We start from the raw sequence: 20,960 nt of genomic DNA on the forward strand, positions 1-20,960 counted from the left end.
ATCCTCTGGAGGCAGAAAATAATCAAGTGGTTTTAGCAAGAGAACTGAAAGGCTATATAAATAAGAGATAAGGAAAAATACACAAACACAAGCTAGACTAAACACGACATTTCCTTGAAAATCAAACAAGCTCCTTCAGATGTAAAATATGTTGCAACATTGCTTTCAGTCAGCTAAGAGCACACCAGAAATAGTGTTTGGAAATGTCCCTAAGGTATTAGTTCCACTAGCATCCTAAGCTTTGGAACAGTTATGTTTCATTAAAAAATAAAAATTAAAAAAAAAAAAAGCAACTTAAATGGTGACCTAGAGGTCCATCTGATAGGTGTATGACGAAACACTCCTTGCAGTAGCATCTCCAATGATCCTGGACCAAATGTTACTTAACAGGAAATCCAGGTATTTGGTGAAAACATATACATAGAATTTAAACCTATGAAATCAGACAGGTACAGCCTTGGTAACTATTAAAAGACACCAGAAAAGGAAAATGGACTTTATTTTGGAAAAGAAAGAACTTTCAGAAAGGATCACAATCAGTAAAGGAAAGAAGTTCCTTTTTTATCTTAAATAAAACTGAGCAAAACACAGCACTGTTTTCTAGAAGTTCACCCTGGATTGACAGCAACACAGTCACTGATCCTTCACAGTCAAGATAATGCTGGAAGAATAGTCGCTAATTACTTTTATATGGTTTTGTTTACATTATACATAAGTAATAACATATAATACAGACAACTACTTTTTATTTTTTAACTGATGGAGTTATACAACGCATGACTTGTATAATTTGTTCATTCCTTCCTCCTCTTTTCCTATGTTTAGCCCCTTGGAGAAGAATCCTTTTTGGGGTTTGGGAAGAAATCATTGTTCTAAACCATAATGTAATTTCTCACTTACACAAGACCTACCTTTTCAGTTACTGCTATCCAAACAATAATTCAGTACATTGTCAGCACAACTTGTGACATAACAGTACAAAATTTGGCTATAGCTCCTTTCATGCTGTTACTTGAAAACTAGATTTCTGTTGCAAGTTTACAGTTTGGGTTTGAAAGGTAACTGTAAGTTTGAAAATGAAAAATAAGTTATTAAACAAGTGACTGTAATAATGCCTTTTTGATACTCCGTTAAAAACAGGTATAAATCAATCACCTCCAGAGACTTGCTCACTGAAATGTTAACTAAAATTTCGCAGGTATGATGAAAATAATTTGCCCCATTTAATTAACTTTTTTTTTCTTTAATAGTCTGCACTTCTTGTCAACCTCTTCAGAACAGTAAAAATATTGTCTCTCTTTGCACTGCAAATAACCCCCAAAGGATTTATTTTTAGAGTGGCTGTACACACACTTTCTGCAATCCTATCTTTAGTAAAATTCTTATCCTTTTAACACATTTGAAGGAAGACTATACAAAACATTTCCAAATCCAACCTTCCTGGGAAAGGCATAATTTATCTTTCCCTTTTTGGGAAACATACCCTGAATGCTGTTTTAAGAATGGATTCTGTTTTGTAATCCTATGAGCAGAGTCACCATGTACAAATTGGAGGCAGAAAAGCCATTTAAGGTCATTAGACCATCATTCCCTCTAGTTCAGGACTGTTCCCATAGTGTAATTTCTTACGTTTTTTTTCCAGCATATTTTCAAGTTTCCTAATGTTTACTTTTACCACCAGTTATCCAGATCTGTTCAAGACCAGGAAGATTCTGCTTTTTCATCACCACTGTTGTTGAGGGGGGAAAAAAATACACTACAACCTCCCATCCCCCCAAATCACATCACATTTCCTCCCTTTAACCTAATCCTACTACTCACATTCTTCTTGTTACACACAATGTTTCTGTGTGGTTTTTTTTCCTTCCCCATGTTGTTTTATGCTTTTTCAAGTTACCGATTAAAATCATGGATCTTTGTCCCACTGACAAGTACTCCACAGCACTCAAAAAATAAATAACAAGCTGTCACTCAGCATTGTCTCCAAAACCTGAGCCTGTGCCCACTCTGTCTTTATGCTATTGTTGGTCATTACATTAAGGATGCCTCAGTTCTTCATTGTAAAACATCCAAAATGTAAATCAAAAGTAACTCAGATAATGACAGTAGCAGGAAATGTAAAATAGAAGGGAGTGATCCAAGTCCATCTCAGTGAGATTTCAGTGATGCTGTTTTAATTCCAATTTCAGCACTGACCATTCTACTCTTGACCATCACAACAGTCAAACTACAGTGACCATCTATTATTTGCAAGGACTACAATGTCAATGAATGCAGGTCCTAATTCCTCCCCAAAATTCTGATTGTGTCCTAAAGAAAATGAAGCAAGCTATATTCACTTCCTGGCTGTGAAGCTCCCCCTACATAATAATGTGATTTCAAGTAAGTTTCTCAAAAAGCAAGACATAGAATATCAGCATTTAGGGACTTTATTCCTGTTCTATTCAGTTCCTAACATCATCGCTGGGGAGAATAAGTGAATACCTGTGAATCTGGGGCCAGGGGAGGAGGGGGCCATAAAGAAAAGAATACCTCATTAGTAAGCCATTCTGCATGTAAGTACTATAATCATCGCATTTCTGAATATGCACACTTTGCCATTAGAAAATTATTAGAAAATATGAAAAAATACATTATGCAAATGGATAAATAGTTGTCAAATCAGTACACGCTCTTTCTGTGGAAAGTAAAAATGCAGTTAAGCTTTTTATCTTTTAAATACTAGAATGTAAGTGTATATAAATATGCATTCAGGAAACTGAATTAAAACAATTTTGAGGATGGGTATATAAGAGACAATACAAATAAGATAATGCTGAGAATCACATGTAGAAAAAAGATAAGCTCAGTACTAAAAGCAATTTTCCTTCTATCAAAAGTATTCAAAAGTATTTCTGTGGCTTGGGCAGAAACCAAGTCACTTTCACCATAAAACTGGAACAGACAAAAATCCCATACAACGCACGGTCAGTTTCAGAAGCTTTTCCCTTCATTGTCTATCATGAAGGCACCATATTTTAGAGAATTACTTACCTACGCAGTTACCCACCCACGGGCAGTGGTGATCAAACTTTGCTATACATCGATTGCATACACCACAATGTTTGGACCTCACTGGCTTCCGTATCTGTAATGGTTATTAACATTTGTTTAGAACATCAAAAATCTGTCGTTTTTATATACAAAAAAAAAAAGCAAAAAACTTATTATGTTAACTACTTAGATAACTTCAATTTTAACAATCTTAGCTAATAGACTTAGTCTGCATATGTTTATGTTCGATAAATTATAGATTGCAATCTACTTTAAATGACTCTTACACTCATTTTTTTATATAAAGGATTTTTTTTTCCCCAAAGTTCTTCTATCCCCTCCAAATACTGAGCTTTGTACAGCAACCAGTTTCATTTCAGCTTTTTAACAGTGAAAGTACAGAACAAGTTTGAGTTCCACAATTCTGTCAGTATTATTGATAACTGGTACATAAACTGTTCCAGCTTATTTTCTAAAGACAGGAATGCAATTCAACAACTGGAACTCACGATGCTAGATTACTCTCAGCAATTTTTTTTAAAGCATGTGTTTTGAAAGAAATACAAAATGGCAATGAAGGAAAAAGATCTGTTAAGTATTTTGAGATATACATATGTATATACACATAGATGATTTTAAAGTGCCACATTTATAACTGATTTTCCAGGTCTGATTTTAAGAATATTAACATTATTTATGTTCTACATAGGTCAGAGCATTACAGTGAAATACTGACTGCCTTAATAATTAACTAGCTATCTTTCCAAAAAAACACAACACATTACATTTACTACAAATGCTTTTTTCCTTATTGTTGCAAAGGCTTTTTGTATAAGTTATTTATTGAAAATACTGCTTAAATTAAAGATAGCAAATAAATTTTGTCCCTGGTATTGCATTATTAAGGTTGTGCGTGTGTTCAGCACAGGAAAATCTAGTTTTAAAAAGTGCTGCAACTGGTAAAAAAAAAAGAAAAAGCAACTACCAAGCATGTACTGCAGAATATACTGAGGTCCAGACTTCCCGTCTCTGCAAGTTCTACTATTGTCTGAAAAAAAAGAAAAAAAAAATAGATTTTAGTACACAAATGAATGTTGATAACCACTGTTATATCTGCACATCCGACCAAGGGTGTGAGTTCCAGTAAGTTCAGGTACTTTCTACACACAGGAACAAATTAAATTAATCCAAATTTGATTTTAAACCAATCTAGACATTTACTTCTAAATTGATTCTAGTTTATACTCATTCCTACTCTCTATCTAGGTTTAATTAGAGAAAAAGCAAGTTTATATTAATTTGAATACATTCACACACTGCTTATCACCAGTTTGACTAGATTATTGTTAAGCTTATTAAAATGAATGCAGCTGAATTTCTAAAGAGGAACACAATTAAGACCTTTCATGAAGCTAGCAGGATAAGCCAGTCTAAAAACCAGACTTTATTTCTACAGCTACCTCATCAAAAACTTTACATCTATATTCACCTCTTTTCTCAGATGCTGAAGTTTCTAGGAAGAAAGGAATAATAATGCAAACCAAACCTCCTCTTACGGATGCTATACTCATGGCTCAAGTAATGCACAGAAATAGGTATCAGCTAAAGCATCCCCACATTCCTTCACGCTAAATGACAGCTCTTTTATTTTGTGCACTCCTTCAGTATCTACTTTATTGCTGGAATAGAAGTAACGTATTACTCCATTAAATGGCTTCCAACAAGTTTTAAAATTCAGCAGCTGAAATCTGTCCCACATGAGACTTGTAAATGACATTTGCAACATATGGAAAATATCCGGAAAATGTCTTTTGCCAAAGTACCCTTCCTTGATCCAGAAGGAATTTACTCAGCACAAATAGCCTAATGGCAAACAGGTCAGTCTATTGCTCCCTTTCAAACCACGTATAGCTTATGCATCAACGTGGTTTCTAACTGGAGAGGCAGTAATATACTTCTTAATTATTAATATCATTCTTAATATTATAGCAGTAAGATAGTTCTTAAGTATTTTCTCACCACAGCAACAAAATCATCACTTCCTTCATTACATGATGAACTCTACGATGGGTAACAGGACTGAAGCCACTGAAGTTTTCCTCCACAACACTACACTTAACTGGTCAGGAAATGTTTATGGCAATTTTTGCCTCCAAGTAGCCAGGAAAAGCTACAGTCAACAGTCCAGGGGTGAGCTGTGTCTTCCCCTTGCTTCCCCTTCTGATTTCAGGCAAACAAGGAACAACTTTCCTGTTTTCTAACACTTCTTAAATAAACTCCATAATTTGGACTACTGTTTCTCCTTGCTTGTTGTATTTCCAGTTGCTTTTGGTACAGTATTCACCTCCACCATGGGAACCTCCTACTGAACTTGAGTTCGGTATAGTCCCCAAGCAAGATCCCAAGGCTCATGAGAACAGAGCCAAACAGGATAAAGAGCTTTTAAATACAATTTTTCGTAAAACTTACAAGACAAAGACCCACGAGTACTTGAGTTACAGCCACACTTTTGTGCTTTATAAACCTTGGGTCAATTTTCTGTGCTTTCAAACTATTAATGTTTGATTGCGAAAATGGGATTTTTTTAGTTTATTAACTTACTTATTTTATGAGTAACTCAGCTTATTTTGTAACATAGAAATGCTACATGAAAAAAGAACATGAGATATCAAAAGAATAAACATCTGAAACATGCTGCTTACTGCAACAGTTTGAAATATACTTAACTTGGTCATCTGGAATTAGAAGAATTTTTTTTGGTTACTTGTTCAAAAGCTAAAGGCAAACTCAACATAAACATTTTTGGAGACAAATTAATTAAACAAGAGATAGCACCGCACTGCAACCAGTGGTTTATGCCCCTGATAAAAGATCATTTTACAGTTGGGTTAGCTGCAACGTAAGAGATCCAAAATATTCACAATGATATTCATCTAACCAAGGAAGCTGCATTTTATAATTCCTATCCAGTTCAGCAAGGCTTTTGCACCCACACAAAACGACCTGTGCACGTAGATCAAATGAGTTGCACGTCCATGCAATTTGCTGAGTCTGAGTGCAGGTGCAGGTGCTGACTGTCCTATTTAATTTAGCCCCACTGAAGGAAGAGAATTTAGATCTGGATTCTACTTTGGCAAATTTGCAATAATAGAAAGGGAATTTGCGCGGTAAATCGGCACATTGACTAACAAAACTCAGTAATAATCAGAGAAAAAATCGTTTAAGCAATCACAACCATGTTTTAAAGGCTGTTATATATTTATCCCTTTGTAAGGCCATAATTCCAAGTGGTTTGACATTAATCCACATGTTTTCACAAGTAAGCATGAAGTAGAAGCACAAAACTCAGTTTTGGTGGTATGTAAACTTCTAGTAAACCTAGAATGAAATAAAAAACATTTCTGCTACTTGTATAATTTTGGCATATTCAATGCTCAGATTAGCTGCTGTGCACAATCCATAACTAAAAGATATTAGAAAATCAAAAAAAAAAAAAAAAGAATTAGTAAAATAAATTTTTAGTTAGTACTAAAAAGTGTTAGAAACGTCTCAAAACCATCCCTAATTTCTCTAATATTTTAACAAACAACCACCCCAGACTGCCTGTGGTTTTGGTTATTTTACACTTAAAATCTTCGTGAATCTAATACTTTTAGATGCAAACATAAGGAAAACTGGAGGTGTCTGGAAGTCTGGAAAGTTTTTATGGAATCAAATAAGCAACACGTAATCCATAATGGGACGTATGTTTCAGTAAGGCAAAATTTTAAACCTGTGCATTTTCATCCAGCTACTTTAAAACTTTTTATGTTGAAAATCTTGAGTTGCAATTCTTTTTTTTTTTTTTTTTACTGAGAACAACCTAAATGCAACTTTGGACCAGAAAGACTTGACCATATATTCCAAATGGAAGAGAGAAAACTGGAAGAAAAGGGAAATTTTCAACATTTTAGACCTATTGTCATACAACAATTTATTTAAATTTCACATACTAAACAGCAAGCTACCGTGACCAACTGGCAAAGGCAGCTGAAGAATACCCTTGACATAGCTCACAGCTTTACCTTTTTCTTTTGTTCTTCTGTGGCTTTGATGATTCCCGGATCAGATTTCCAAGATTTTCCAAAATTGTAGAAAAGTGCAACACTATTAGCAAGGAACGGAAGGTGTATAAAGAAAAAATTGAGATGTGTTTGAAGTCAAGGAATTTAAAGTTCAAAATCAAACTTCCTCTTGAAAACACCCACTAATAATTCTGAAATGAAATTAAGATTAATTTTTATAAATGCTCTCGAGTCAGTGCTCTGAATTAACAAAATTCAACACAGCTGGAAGAACTTTTTCGGTATTCAATATTTTCTATTGCTCAAAATTCCAAACTTATTTTTCTTTAAATGTTGTTTTCCATGAGACACTTCTAAAACACTTATCCTTCTAAAAATGAATAATGATGGTTCAGTTTTCTAATTATTTTCCTCTTTAAATAAATTAAATTCCATGAAATTTATCTCCTGAGAAGTATTTCCTGTTTTCACAATACACATTTCACAGTTCTATTTATAAGATTGTCATTTGACTGCTTCTCTCTTCATTTGCTCGAAATTCCAGCTGGATGACCAAAAGGCCCGTTTCTAGCCTTTTAAGGGATTGTGCTACGTGGCACAATGCTGCCTTCGCAACCACCACTTATCTCCAAGAAAGGTACCATCTGAAACCTGGTCCTGTCGTAAGGCAATACCCACATTTCTCACCACAAAGTTATTTTTAGTACACTAATACAGCTAATACTTAGAAAAACACAGGACCCCATGAACCTGGAAGCGCTTATGAAATCAATTACCATATAAAGGCAGAAAATAACCATTCGCTTTAAAATATATTTCCTGTGACGAATGATTAAGAATAAGAATAAGGACATTACTTAGCAATGATGCTGGAAAAGCAAGTACTTCAGATGTGCCTCTTCCACTGCAATGGGAAAATCAGAGTATTTACTCTGATAAGACTGTAAAAGACCTGACCAACACTAAAGATACCTTACAGCTGCCAGTCTCTCTGCATAAATGCAGAGATGCCATATTTGACAAAGCTTTGATGGGAGAAGCCTTTAAAGAATTATCTGTGCAAAAAGGACACTTTTCTTACTCTGTTACAGATCGCTGCACACGCAAACTACATTATTATTCTGAGTCACCTCAGTGAATATTCCTCTCTACTTTGGGAGTCATTAAGACTTCCGTAATTAAAGCTTAATATGGATTTGTTTGTGCTACAAAACTGTACACAAGCATTATATGTTACAAGATTTAAAAATATCACGCTAAAATCGGTATGGAAGTGGCACAGAACACTTTAAAAACAACAGAACAAAAACATTTTTGCAAGCTTTGAGAAAAAATTGGATTTTGAAACTAGAACAGATGCTCAAATATATTCTACTGTATATCTACAAATCTATTATCTTCTGTTTGTATTATTGGAAAAAACGTTTAAGAAAGGCATTAAACAGCATGAAGAAAAAGACCATATAAACCATTTGTAAATAAACCTACGTGGCATAGATATAACCAAATATTAACTGAAAACAAAAAAGTTCTGAGTAAGTAAGGGCAGTAAGCCTCTCAAATCTTTCTGCACCACTCTCACGGTGTGAAAGAACTCTGAATCATCAATAAATGCAACCAAGGCCTCTTCACGACTTCTGAAATCACTTTCTGGGATGTAAGCACCCACTGCTGGCTCATGTTCGAGCTTTTTGTCCACCAGAACCCCCAAGTCCCTCTCTGCAGGGCTGCTCTCAGCGAGCTCTTCTTGTTGAGGCACAGAGTTGAGGCTTACAGCTCTGTAGATGCCCGGGTCCTCCCTTCTACTGTTTTTTAAAATGGGTGTGATGTTTCCCCTTTTCCAGTCACCAGCGCCAAGAACGAAGTCCAACCGTTACTGTAAGTGCATCCCATAATACTTTTGTTTCCCTTCTCTGTTGAGGGGAGAAATTGGCTATAAATTTCCAATAAAAATATTGACAAATTAGGTTAAAATTACAATAACGTACAATATACAGTAGAATGCTGTTACTAACTTCTTAAAGGCTAACCCTTCCTCTAACAAGCTGCTTCCAGCAAGTTTGTAATAGGGAAAATAACAAACAAACAAACAAAAAAAACCAGCTATACTACAAACTAAACACTCACAGTTCTATTTCATACATTACAGATGAAAAGCTCTGACTGCAGTATTTATACAATCTAATTTCTTCCTCTTTTTCTTCTAAAACTACCTGCTGCCAAGAGAAAGCTGGTTCAACTTATTTTTATAGCTTTAGAGAAATTCAATTTTCTTTGCTATATTTACATTATCCTTGGTGTTCTTGCCACAACAGTGATTTTTTTTTTCCTTTAGAAATACCCTAATCAGACATCTGCTACAAACAATAACAGCAAAACTGAAAAAAAAATCATGGACCATTCCTTAATTACTATACGTCATGTCTAGACTTCTAAAGAAGATAGGAGAAAATACAATTTATTTTCTATCCAATAAAACAGTTTAGAAACCTTAAGGTTTTAGATTTTTTCTGTTTTTACTGGCTAAAATTTGGACAATGTGTGATCAAGAAGCTGTCTGTGGATCCAAACCACCAGAGCAGAAATTCAGTACACAGAATTTTTCTACATGTGCCCTTCCCACTTTTTACTCTATAAACTAGAGTATAGGAGAGCCTAAGAGATTCCCTGCAGAGTTTAAGTTTTGCCTTTTACTGTGGTGTTCTGAGATGAGTGCTACACTGACGATCTAAATTGTGGCAGATAAGTATCACAGGTGGGAGGCGTTGAGAGTCCACATGAAAAAATATATTTATAGATTGGCAACAATAACTACATAAGTGAGGAAGACTAAAAAACAGCATTTTTCATCAATACCTTAAGATATATATATATATTTTTTTTTTCCAAAAGTTTGAAGCAAAGCTGGGGAGAAGGGATAAAAACCATCCAGACTTCAAAGGAGAAAGAAAGATTAGAATTGTATTTTGCAGAACATTTCTAGCATCTAGTGTGAACAAACCTCCAGTTCTGAGATTCACCTCACTGACTTTAAATCACGTTGTATGCCTTCAGACACTACATAAAGAAAAATCCACTTCCCATCTTCAGCATTAAGATATTCAAGGCAGACAAGCAGTGCCATGCAATTATTATTATTATTATTTTAAATTATGAATTCCCCTCGGATATTTATTTTCAAAAAGATCTTTGCAACTTGTATCATAGACATCTCTCAAAACTCTCCATACATAAAAAAACCCGTGTAGCTTAGCGTTAGCTACAGAGGAGGGAATTGGTTCTCCAGAGACAGTGCCTCATTTGTCCTTACATCTTCATTTACAGCTACACCAAGGAAACCACATTACCATATTAATGGCTGCAGAAAGCATGGTAGGGCATTTACCTTTGGCACCATCACCAATCTGCTGTCTTTTATGAGGCTTCCCTGGGTTTTCACTGTGAGGGACAAGGCAGAAACAAGCATGAAATGTTTCCTACTTTTAGTCTCAATCAGCATCCTTTAATTATAAGAACAACAGGCTGAAAATTATTCCAGGAAACCAGTTGGAACCAAGAGACTATCTCATTAGAAAGAAAGAGAAAAACAAACAAGCAATCCCCATCCCACCCCAAACCCCACGAGCAATGCAAACATGTGATCAAGTAATTTTTTATCCTGACTTGCAGCCTATTTAGAACAGCCCAAACAAATGATGATTCCTGGTATCACAGCTACAACACCATGCAACAAACTCTGAAACCAAGCCAAAGTACACATTATAAACCAAGATAGGCTCTTCCACTCACTAAGCCAGTAATAAAGTCCTTTTCTCCTAAAGCGCAAGATCTGCAGCTAACATAAGATGCCAGATCAATACCAGCTAATGAATCTGCCAGTTCATAATAGCTGTACGTCTGGATCCAAGCCCACAGGTAGGTAACAGAAGATAGGGACACGAGAGGTCTCATTTTGATAGGTATTTATTAGACTATATTCATTTTTTTTTTACCAACTAAAGATCTGCAAAAGCTCTCCACCTAACCCCCATCCTCTGTTTATAAAGAAAAACCCCTTCGTTTCCAAAAAGTAATTGACTCGCTACCATCTCCTCCACCCCAGAAATGTTTACTTTTCAGTTAGAAAAAATATTTTGACAAGGGAATGTAAGTCACGGACAGCTGGAACTGGGGTTTGGATTTTTTACCCCTGGTTTCAGTTCCTCTAGAAACAAAGCCACTGCCTTCTTTCTTTCTCCATGCAAGACTTTCTGTTGTTTTCCTGCTGGCAACCTTTAAATTTTGATGCTATTTGTTTTGTTTTTACTGCTTAGCTGTACCAATGGGCTTGTTACTGTCTTTAAAACATTATGCTATTGTAACAGCTTTGTGAAAGCATGGAACTGATCATGAATTCTCTTACAACCAGTTTTAAAAATTATTTCTTTTACTAATTGAAAAAGCATGCAGTACTTGTTTTCCTTCACCTAAATACCACTAATATACGAAGTGTATTTGTCATATTGTGAAGGTAACCAGAAAAGCATCAGTCAATAATAAATTATTAACATACAAACCATTTGGTTTCTATCTCCTTACCTCAGCTTTGCAAGTGGTATGCCATGACAAAAAAGCATAATTAATGAAAGCTACATGCCCACAATTGCATCAAATGGAAGGGGCAGAATAACAACAATCGTTATCCTATGAATATTTTGGGTTACAGTACACCCTGACACCTTAGAAAAGCAGAGCAGCAAAAGAACCTCTGATACAACAGGATCTATTTGTTCAGCTGTAACTGAAAAGACTGTATGAACAACGGAGATACTAACTCAGTATATGTCCTAAACTTTTACAGGACAGAGAAGAACATACTACCTATAAATGCTGAAAGAAAGTAATGAAATGTTAAATTCTACTCCATTATTTGAAAGTGTACGTTCAACTGTTTTTTACCCTTTAAAATTAAAAATCAATTAAAATACAGTGATTGTGTGTAGGATTTTTATTACTATTATTTACTCCTGCTTTGCAAACAGTAGAAGATACACTACAAGAGCAAGACATAACTATTCTTTGTTATGCACAAAAAAGCAGAAGGGAAGCGTGGGACCCTGGATTTCATACATAAATACCCAGCTCATACATTTCTCATTCCCATCAAGAACAGTATTTCTATTTTAACAAATAAATTAGTCTTAGAAACCACAGGGAAAAATCCAATCCAACTGAAACATTCACGTAATTAAGTACATTAGATTCATATAAACTATTTCAATTTATTTTCAAGATTGGTCTTTTAAAAGACACACCGTTAGGTCTTACGACTTAAATTTTCCACATGACCACCCTGAAATTCAAGAAAATGCACTGCTAATTGTTAGTTTTGTATGTTCTTTACAATACGTTGTCTTGTTCTGCCTCATTAGGATTAAATCCAGAAGACTACATGATATTTCAGACACCTTAAACATATCCACTTGAGAATTCTTAATAAATACTTGAACACTAAATGTATCACTTGCATCAGTAAAGACTTTCACTTTACTTATAATATTACACTTAAAGTTCCAGTATGGCATTCCTTGACAATTGTTTCGGGTTAGTGCTTTTTTCCTGAGCAAGATATTGTCAGCTTTCAGGAAAACTACCAGGACAAGTTTCATTACATCAGCATTACAGAGTATAAAGCAGTAGTACTCTGGTCTGCTGTAAGTAATCATATAAAGCTGTAAAAATACAAGAATCCTTTCCCCAACCACAATACTGTGCCTCATGCTATAAAAATAGAGCAGGCATGCAATTTCTTTTTTTTTCCAATAAAGCTACAGGGCAATTTTCCAGAAGAAGAAGAATGAATTTGGAATCTTATTACAAAGACTTCCAATTTAAAATCATCAATTAAAGGAAGATGGCCTCAAGTAATGTCATTAAAGCTGCTTGTCACACAGAATTGTGTCAGCTCTAATGAAAGCAATCAGTAGGAACTGAAGTTTTAAACTACTACTTCTGCATGCAAAAAGACTCTTGCAAAGGGTTTTTTTTGTGACACCTACCTTAAATCACAAAAGCAGTACAGTATTTTATTGATGTTCTGAAGTTGGACTTTTATATTAAGGTAACTAATATAAATTGCTGACTACTTCTAGTGGACAATAAACATTACCCTGTGACATAAATTTCAAGTTACATTAATCAGGACAGCTACCAGAAATAAAAATCTAAGTTAGTACATATGAAATACATACATTTTCATATGACTATGAAAGAACTGCAGGCAAAAGAAAAGAAAAAGAAATATATATATATATATATATATATATATATATAAATCTCTCAATTTGCCAGCCTTAAGGCACAGCTTTTTATATAAAGACAGAGGCTATCACCATGCTGTGCTGGCTGTGGCAGACATTTTAACATGGTCAAGGACTATAACTTAAAATTAAACACATACTTAGATTTGGTTCAAGATAATGTTGCATTAGCACAAGAAAGCATTTCACAACAGCTCAATATTTGCTACCCAAAACATGCAGCAGTGTAAACAAACATGAGTTCCTAAAGAAAACCTGTAAGGTTTGAAGCACAAGGATTCAGAAATGAGGCAGTGCAGTTGTTAAAACCGCCTAAGAAAGTTATATTGCACAATTTGCCAGAAGTCAGGCTTCTTTCCTTAACAACAACAAAAAAACAACAGAAAAGCAACTTCAGTCTGATGGCATGACATATTTAGACAGTATTACTCTGTCCTTCAAGAAATGGAAAAGTACATCTCCATTTTAACTACTATTTTTTTAAATACATTTTTGTTATTTATATTGTACTCACGTTCCTCATTCTGCACTTACCAGTAAGTTAAATTGAAAAAAAAAAAAAAAAACAAACACAGAAAATCAGACCAGAAAGAGATTGGTAGTAGTATCAGCCTTTCTAAATGCCTATTTCAAGACATTCTCATGTTAGTATGGATACAAATATTTTTTGTATTTAGCAGAAATGAGATTTTCTTATTAAAAAAAAAAAAAAGTATGCAATAGCAGTTGTCTCATAATATATTAAGAAAGCTGTTATTCACAGCAGCACCTTTGCAAACACAGTAGCCCAAGGCAGCATGTAAACATGGATCTCCTCTCTGTTCGCAACCCAAAAACATGAGGCTCATTTAGCTGAGATTGGAGAACATATTAAGAAGATGATAAAAGGGGTGCTACTACCTTATTTCATAGTATAATTTCTCTGAAACAGAAAAACCGTTTCCAGAAAAGTCAAGCTAATATCCATTATAATATATTGTGATGGGTACTAATTTATTAAGTTCATTTGAACTACTTGCAGCTACAAGAACTACATTAAACATTTAAGAAAACATTAAATCTCTAGTCGGTTAGTAAGTTATTGTAATTACAATACCCAAGTTGTTTCAAAATTTAAATCTGTTTCCTTAAGGGATATAACTGATATTTTTCAGTGAACTCTGAATCAATTTCTACCCCCAGCAGTATGTAGGGTTTATACGTAGGAAGACAGTCAATAACATAAACCATGGGTGTATGCAGTCTCTATAATCTAGTGTAGTTAATACAATAATCTTCAAAGACTGAAATACAGTTAACTTAAACTTATCTACAGTATGTATGGAATGGAATTTGCAAAATCTTCAAGAACTACCTACAAAGCTAACTCCACTAGAATTATTATGTATCATGAAACTACCTACTGCTTTTCAGAAAATTAAAATTTGTCAACTTACAGCCACAGCGTACTTTGTAGACCTGCTTACATTTCCCCACTGAAGAAACTGGTAAAACACAGGAGATTTTGCTGACTGCCTCCTTCTACTTACTGAAGTGAAGTAATAATATGCACATTTTAAAAGTAATAAAATAATTACCATCAAGACAGAATGTTTTTAATGGTGACAGCTTTTTAAAATTTTAATTAGTTTACTTACTGTTATTTGTAGGATGATTCTGAGTATTACCTCATACTACTAACATGAAAGAAATATTACTGTACACAAAAAAGGATATCATTCCAAAACCAGAAGAACCACGTCACATACATCCAGAATTTTGTTGCCAAGTATATTCCAAGAGGCAATGCACTGTGCATAGAGTGATCAAAGAATGACCTGTAAAGCAGAAACAATCTCACATGAGTTTGAACTTATAAAGCATAAATCCTAAACTACAGCTTCTGAAAATACAATTCCTGGTATATTATGTACTACTATAAGGGATATTGCAAAATATGTCACAAAAACACTCTTCACTTTTATGTTCAGAGTTCAATTTTCAACCTGTCCAGATGAATGGACATGACTAGAATGTGTTTAATTAAAATTTATACATTCACTTTTGAAGTTCTATCGCAGAAAAAATGAGATAAACACAATCTGTGGATCTTGAGAAATGTGCTTTACAGAAAATAAGGCATTAATAGCTGAATTAAAAAAAAAAAAAAAACCAACTGTCTTTATAAAAACTGATGTTTTCTATATAATCTCACAATGTTTCCTGCACTTATAAAAAAAATCTTTGCTATACACTTTAAAAATATGTTCCATCCTCACAACAGGAAAAAAAAAAAAAAAGCATACAGCTTGATTGTTTTGAAATTGTTCATGATATCAGAAAACCCATGTTTTTCCCTGATTGCTATTTTTATACTCAGTGAACCATTGTACTTTTAATAAGTCACAAGCCAATAGCACCACAGCAGTCAAGACCTGGACAAGAAATGTAGAATGCTTAAATATTTAGCTGCAACTACACTGACAACAGGTACGCACCTATGAGATTCCTAACCTACAGCATGGATAGCAGTTGCAAGCAATATTTACACATGAGATCCTAAGGTATTTAGGAAACTCATGCAATGGAAATTACATGTTAAAATTACTTCAGTAAGAAAAAGGCTTAAGAGACCTTGGTATTATCAGCCTACGTTTTTGAAATATTTCTGATTCTTGAATCTTCTGCTTCTGTTACAGTTGCCAACAGAAAGTCAAAGGAAAAACAGATGATTTCCCACATCACTAGATTTGCCAGGTTCCAAGATTCAATGTTACTTCTTTAATAATAAAAAAAATAAGCAGCTATCGGAATTCTTTTCACCTTCTCACACTCTTGCATTTTAAAGAATATTCTGCACAGAATCTGAATTTAGTCTGGACAAACTAGGTTACTGACTAGGTAACTCTATATACAAGAAAAAGTTGCTGAACATATATATCACACTCTAAACTGCTCAATTCCTCGATATAAAACTTCTTTCAAAACCTGTTTAAACATCCTTACATTGAAGCTTTTCCCTTTTTGTCCTGATAGTGCCTCAGGGCTGCCATGGACTAATGTGTGCATTGAATAGCTTTCATTTTACTCCATTACTCCTTGTAGTAACTTTCTCTCCTCTACTGGAAGCTTAGGTATTTTGAGAAAATCCTGTAAGGCAGATGAGCTATGATGGTAAATAATATGCAAATATAAAGATCACTTAGATTCTGTAAACTTGTTTTATGGGGCAGAAATATTTTCTTTTCCTCTACATTCAATGCCAGAAGAGCAGAAAGTTCCTAAGTATGATGATATAATAAGTTTTTCTATACATGCCACACATAATAAAGAAAAGCAAAGCACTTATGAAATGGTCTAAGGATCTTGAAAATACACTGAAGTACACCTGTGTGTGTGCATACGTATGTACGTTTACAGTTATTTAAAGAAATCATAAAAACATCTCAAGTTCTTTATGATCAGGTAACAAATCAACATTATAAGAAAGCAGCCTTTTTCTTTAGTCATCCCTTTCCACAAAAACAGAAGCTACAAATCCTACATGACTATTTCTCTCTTTAAGTCTCTTTAGATACCATTTGGGTATTTAAATTCTAAAACCACGGGTTTTTTTGTTTTTTTTTTTTTTTTTTACTTGCACATCCTTCTTCTATCCCTTTGTGGTAGCCTTTCCCTTGACTGTTTTCTACAAAATTCACACTGATAACTCTTTGTAGGCAGACATTCAGCACCCTCCTCTGGAGAACAACTGAATTTCTGTTCTGCTGTTAGCTTCTATGAGCTCAATGGCATTCAACCAAGATAATTAAATGTCTATCTGCAAGACAACTGAGCACTCCAAGAGCAAAGTTGCACAAGAACTTTCCCAGAAATAGTTTTTAAAAAAAAAAAAAAAAAAAGTAAAAAAAAAAAAAAAAAAGTTGCATGTCCAAAAACTGCATAAAAATAGAAATTTCAGATTATTTATCCAATAAATATGATGCCAACAAAACACTTCTTGTGTGCATGCTAAGCAGACAGTGTCCTGGTGAAACACTTACTTTGAAAGAAACTGCACCATAGCCCAAACGCCACCATACATCAGCCCTTTAATGAGCCAAGAATCAATGTCTAGGTCTGCTATGAACCCAACCAGCCAAATAACTAGGAAAGGAGTTCCCAGCATCACCTTCTGACGGAATTCCTATATAGAAACAAATATCAATAAGCAATTCTACTTTTAGGAACAGGTTGTATAACAATATTATATAATAAAAAGGACAGTCACAAAAACTTGTATAATTTTTCAAGAAGTTTGACATACGGGAAGGAATAGTCACGATTTTTTGTCATTTCCTATATTTATGTATTTCCAGTGTATATGCAAGAAAAAAATAATCTTCCTAAAATTCTGTAACAAATTAGTAATTTGCTTTAGAAGAAGCCTCTTTTAGAGACTTTGGTATTAATCTAGAATAAAGGCAATAGAAGTTCTTTTTTAAAAAAACATTGTGAAGTGCATAAATGACTATATAAGTCAGGTTAACCTCAGCAAACATTAACAATCAAAGTGACGTAAATAATAGATTAAGTCATACTGAAGAGTATACAAATAAATATAGGACCTGTTTTGCTTCAGATTACGTAGCTACAATTCCTGATCAAGGCACCCTGAACTCTTTCTGGAAAGCACAGTCACAGTGCAAGTATGCAAATAATACAATACATAAATCACTTATGGGCCATACTTGTTGCATTGTTATATGGCAGTTAAAAAAAATCATCAAGATGCAATATATCTTTAAATCAAGAAATAATTACAAATCAATGACAGCAACACTTAATATCCAGCACAATGCTCTCACTGGTAAGAAAACATTAACACTATGTAAGTCCTACAACTTCCTCACGAGGGGGAGTGGAGAGGCAGGTGACAGGTATTCTCTGTAAACACCAGTGATAGGACCTGCAGAAATGGTGTTAAGCTGAGGCAGGGGAAGTTTAGGCTGGACATCAGGAAGAGGTTCTTCACCGAGAGGGTGGTTGCACACTGGAACAGGCTCTCCAGGGGTGTAGTCACTGCACCAAGCCTGTCTGAATTTAAAAAGTGATTGGACTGTGCACTTAGTAACATGGTCTAAACTTTTGGGCAGAGCTGTGTGGTGCCAGGAGTTGGATTTGATGATCCCTATGGGTCCCTTCCAACTTGGAAAATTCTGATTCTATGATTCCTCAGCACTATAGGCAAACAGTTTTTCATGCTAGAGCAATACATTACCCTTTACATAGTCTATTCTTGTCTCCTCCTATCTGCAGTATTAGATATTAACCTGAGCAGAAAAAGGCCTCCACTTAGAGATTCTTATGACATTATAATACTGCCAAGACTGACTGCTTTTGGCATTGAACAGAAAATACTACATAATAGAGAGAAGATCAGAGTTCAGGCTATCTAAAACTCTTTCGTCCTTCAGATATTCGAGAATCAGCTTTGTAATAATCTTGGCTATGCTCAACAGTACCACTGCTTGGTACTTTCTTAACAATTAGGCAGCACAATAGCTAAAGGTAATTGTGGAGGCTTATGGTTTTCTTTCCTCCTGCCTTTAATAAAGTTGTGGGTGGTTTGTTGTTGTTGTTCATTTTGTTTGTTTGTTTGTTTTAATTTATTTTGAAATTACTTCTGTCATAAAAAATGATGTTTGCTAAAACTAAAATGTGGGGAATGCACAGTGTGGAATTGCTTACCTTAAACAAACAAGACCCCTCTCCCACCAACATCAGCAGTAACACTGATTTACATAAGTGTTATTCTACTTCTCACCTTATCAGCTTTTAGTTTTCTCAGAAAGGATGGACTGTCATATCCCTTAGCCTGTCTTGCTTCCTGTAGGTGATTGATCATCCAAACGTTTTTCCTCTGTTTTGCTAGATCAAGTGGTGATTCTCCCTGCCAGGAGTATAAAAGTGGGAAAAATCTAATTTAAAAATAAAATGCATTCAGGGAAATATATTCAAAATCAGATTAAGCTAGATTCTGGCTTTTTTTATTCCTTTGCAGCTTACTTGACACCAATCATCCTTCATTCCTTTCGGTCTTTTTCACACTCCCATAACTACACAAGTGGACAAATATAGAATTAAGATGTGACGCTGATGTATGTCACGATGTAGCAATAATCATTGCCTTTGGCATAACACATCTGTGCTCCGCTGTTCTATACACAGTCCACTAGCCTGTAAATGAAAGACTGTGCTTCCCCCTTGGCTATTGACAGGCAGCAGAAATCAAGCAAAGAAAAAGAACTCGTGACCCACTGGATCATGGAAACTCTCCCAGTCTAAAGCCTGACTTCGGTTAACTCTCTGCTTTCTTGGCAGAGAGAAGTAACTAATATCACGGAATGCTTCTGATTGCTCGTGTTCGACTTATTCCAAAACTCCAGATTTTTGTGCTTGGCTTGTGCTTCACATACTTTGGGTGCAAAGCCAGCAATGGTCCATGCTTTCGCATTCCCTACATTGAGAGGACTGACAGACAAAGCAAAAAGAGAGAGAGATACAAGGGCCAAAGGTGCCTACCAAACTGATTTTAATTTATTGCTTTCTAAACTTTTAGGAAGAGAGCTAAACGAAAGTTACTGACTAGGTCTAAAATTATAGAGGAGGCAAGAGACAACCAATTGCAGGTACCTCCAGCTTCAGTTTTGCATTTGACTCCTCCTCTCTTCTACTGGAGTTAAATCCCCTCCTAAACAAACCATTCATGGAGGCTTGAAAAATGGCTGAGTCCTCCATCGCTTGGCCCCCTCCTAAAAAAAAAATTGAGACAGGTACCAGAAACTGAAATTACCCACAAAGGGCAATAATTACTATAGACAGAAGAGATGTCAAAGACAAAAAAAGGACAGTTAGCTACCTACATCCCATAGAAAGAAAATGGGAATCAACTATTTAATTGTCATCTCTTGCTCCAAATCTCTAAAAGGAGGGTAAACCGCACATGCTTATAGATTATGAAGTGAAGTTTTTTGCTGCCTAACAGGATCTTGCATGATGCCTGCCCAAAGAATTCAACTACCAAAATCAGTAAGAAAATAATAGCCTTTTTACATAATTTGGCTTCAAAGTTATTTAGCCAGATGATTAAGAAACAGATTGAGACTTCTCAATTCTCAACAGAAATGCCTGAAATCAAACTATGGTGCCTGCTTCATCACCAACGTAATTGCATCTTGAATCACTACTGTCGGGAAAACTCCAGGCATGTCTTTTTAATTTATTTTTTTTTAAATATCACCTTGAATATCCAGACTGTAAAGATTACCTGTGGACAAGCAATTCCCTCTGGGAGTTGATCTCCCAAGTAAATCCTGAAGTTGTCTTGGGGTCCAGCTGAGCATCCCTTCCACTAGAGGGCCATGAGACACCTAGGAACTGCCTAGATAAAAAAATTGAGGGAGCTTTAAAGAAGTCTTTAACTATGTGTCTAATCATCTGGCCATTTTAATATTTTCCTTGTACTCACAGGGATGGGTGGCTGATTTGCTTAAAAAGCGAAACAAAACCAAAAAGTATCAGGGATCTTGGTCTAGTAACCAAC

The 20,960-nt window shown here is 35.0% G+C and overlaps 1 protein-coding gene across 1 annotated transcript in view; it reads right to left on the reverse strand.

Moving 5' to 3' along the window:
* ZDHHC17 (zDHHC palmitoyltransferase 17) overlaps positions 1-20,960 on the reverse strand; it is a 71,696-nt gene that overhangs the window by 6,698 nt on the left and 44,038 nt on the right. The window contains exons 8-13 of the mRNA XM_084516308.1: positions 19,182-19,307; positions 17,419-17,561; positions 15,111-15,213; positions 7,098-7,220; positions 4,019-4,081; positions 3,034-3,127 (exon numbers count right to left, since the gene is read on the reverse strand). Of these exons, the coding sequence (XP_084372434.1) occupies positions 3,034-3,127; positions 4,019-4,081; positions 7,098-7,220; positions 15,111-15,213; positions 17,419-17,561; positions 19,182-19,307 (652 nt within the window). The remainder of the gene's footprint in view (positions 1-3,033; positions 3,128-4,018; positions 4,082-7,097; positions 7,221-15,110; positions 15,214-17,418; positions 17,562-19,181; positions 19,308-20,960) is intronic.

The sequence above is a fragment of the Aythya ferina genome, assembly GCF_964211825.1.
Source record: "Aythya ferina genome assembly, chromosome: 1".
NCBI classification, from domain to species: Eukaryota; Metazoa; Chordata; class Aves; order Anseriformes; family Anatidae; genus Aythya; species Aythya ferina.